Raw genomic sequence first — 1,668 nt, 5'->3', positions numbered from 1 at the left:
CAAACGGGCAATTGGGGATTCCCGGTCGTTCTACGGCGATTAAATGCAGTAGAACATGCAAATGTCTGACTGTCTTCCGAAAAAGATACTGAGTGAGCGAAAGGAGCGAATTTCGACATCACGATGGCAGACATGCGACGACTATTGACTGCCGCCAAATCTCTCGAACTTGGTACCCGAATCGGAGTACGTTCGTAATCCGCTATTAAGGTGGGAATAATTACATTTAACCTACAGTCAGAAGTGAATGATTTAGACTGCCTCGCAGGCCTACGGCGAACTTCTACCATTGGACTTGCCAAAATGGCTTCTATTTTGTCTTCAATCTTTTTAATTTTCCTCAAATCCGTGGACTTCCGTAAAATGAACCTGAAAGAAATCGGAATGGGGAAAACCCCTACTTTGAAGAATTTCTTGATGTAGATTTTACTTTTTCACTAAAAGCAGTTCCCAATTCTCCAGAAAGCGAATCTGCTCCTCCACGAAAGACAGAAGACTTCACTGCGACCTCGTCATCAAACTCAATTTCGTCGGCAGAGATATCGGAGAATTTCAAGTGCACACCTCCGGGTGTTCGTGGAACGGCGCTTGCGCGAGTTCGGGGCATCGAGCTGTTGGTTCTAGAACAGCAAAAGATGGTAGAATAAAATGGGCAGAAATTATGAATCGGTCAAAGCTTAGAGTCGATAGTCCCACTAAATAAAGCCCCAGAATCAATAAAGCTCTGTTAATAGAAGCCATTTTATGGTTAGTGTAATACCACAAGAAATGACACCAGCATGTAATTAATTAGCTCTTCTTCAAGTTGGAACAGTGCGGTGGATGTTTAGGAAGCCAAAAGTGCACAAAATCGGCTTAAGTCCCAGCACTGTCAACAATTAGGATCCAAAAAACAGTTAACTAACGATGGCATTCTGATGGGACGGTACAATAAAATATGCATCACCTGGGAGCTAACGTCGCTACGTGGATTCTGAACTAACGCTCGGCGACTCCCAAAGAACAGTACCGAGTGTAAAAATACAACAAAAGGGCGATTCACAAGTGGTAATCCTGGGAAAAATACCTAATAAGCTAAAAGCACAAGACGTCAAAGCCCCAATGAACCGCAAATAGGCCGCCTCTTATTGTGTGACGTGAAGGCGGTATATTAAAACAATTTTTTGTAAACTGGTAAAACTTAGAGTTTGTGCATAAATATGTTGTTTATTTTAGTTACAGTTTAAGATTTCAAAAGAGCAGTAAAAATTTGATCTTTGAAAAAGTTTAGAACAGTTTCTTGTCTTTTCTGTGCCAATAGGTTTTTAACAAAAATAACCAACGTTTATCTACTTATAATACTTATTCACGACTAATTTTGCTTGTAAAACTTGGCTGCTGGATTTACGGCTGCTGCAACAACACCCCTAGACTTACCTGAAGTCAAAAGAAGACACAATCCATGGGCAGAATATATGCATTCAACAGCATTAGAGTTTGGCGCTAATGGCGTGGTACGGAGGCCAGTCCACCCAGCAAAGGTACAATGGCGTAGATCCGAAGCGGCTCCCACTACCGGAACCAAGGGTTAAACAACCTACTAAAGTATTGTAGCTACGTTTCCGATACGATATTCAAGTTACTACTTTGATCTTCATCTGTCGCCTAAATAACCGTCGACTCACGACA

General features: G+C 41.8%; 1 protein-coding gene across 1 annotated transcript in view; it reads right to left on the bottom strand. All coding sequences in view use genetic code 11, as the record gives it.

Annotated features, from left to right (window-relative positions):
- Positions 1–607, bottom strand: part of EGR_01524 (Disks large-associated protein 5) — a gene marked incomplete at both ends in the record, with an annotated part of 3,855 nt that extends 3,248 nt beyond the window's left edge. Inside the window, 2 exons of the mRNA XM_024490773.1 lie at positions 1–369; positions 402–607. Coding sequence (XP_024354638.1) covers positions 1–369; positions 402–607 — 575 coding nt within the window. The remainder of the gene's footprint in view (positions 370–401) is intronic.
- Between the last annotated feature and the right edge of the window lie 1,061 nt (positions 608–1,668).

This window comes from Echinococcus granulosus, assembly GCF_000524195.1.
Source record: "Echinococcus granulosus chromosome Unknown EG_S00006, whole genome shotgun sequence".
Lineage (NCBI taxonomy): Eukaryota > Metazoa > Platyhelminthes > Cestoda > Cyclophyllidea > Taeniidae > Echinococcus > Echinococcus granulosus.
This window is presented reverse-complemented; position numbering and strand designations above follow the sequence as displayed.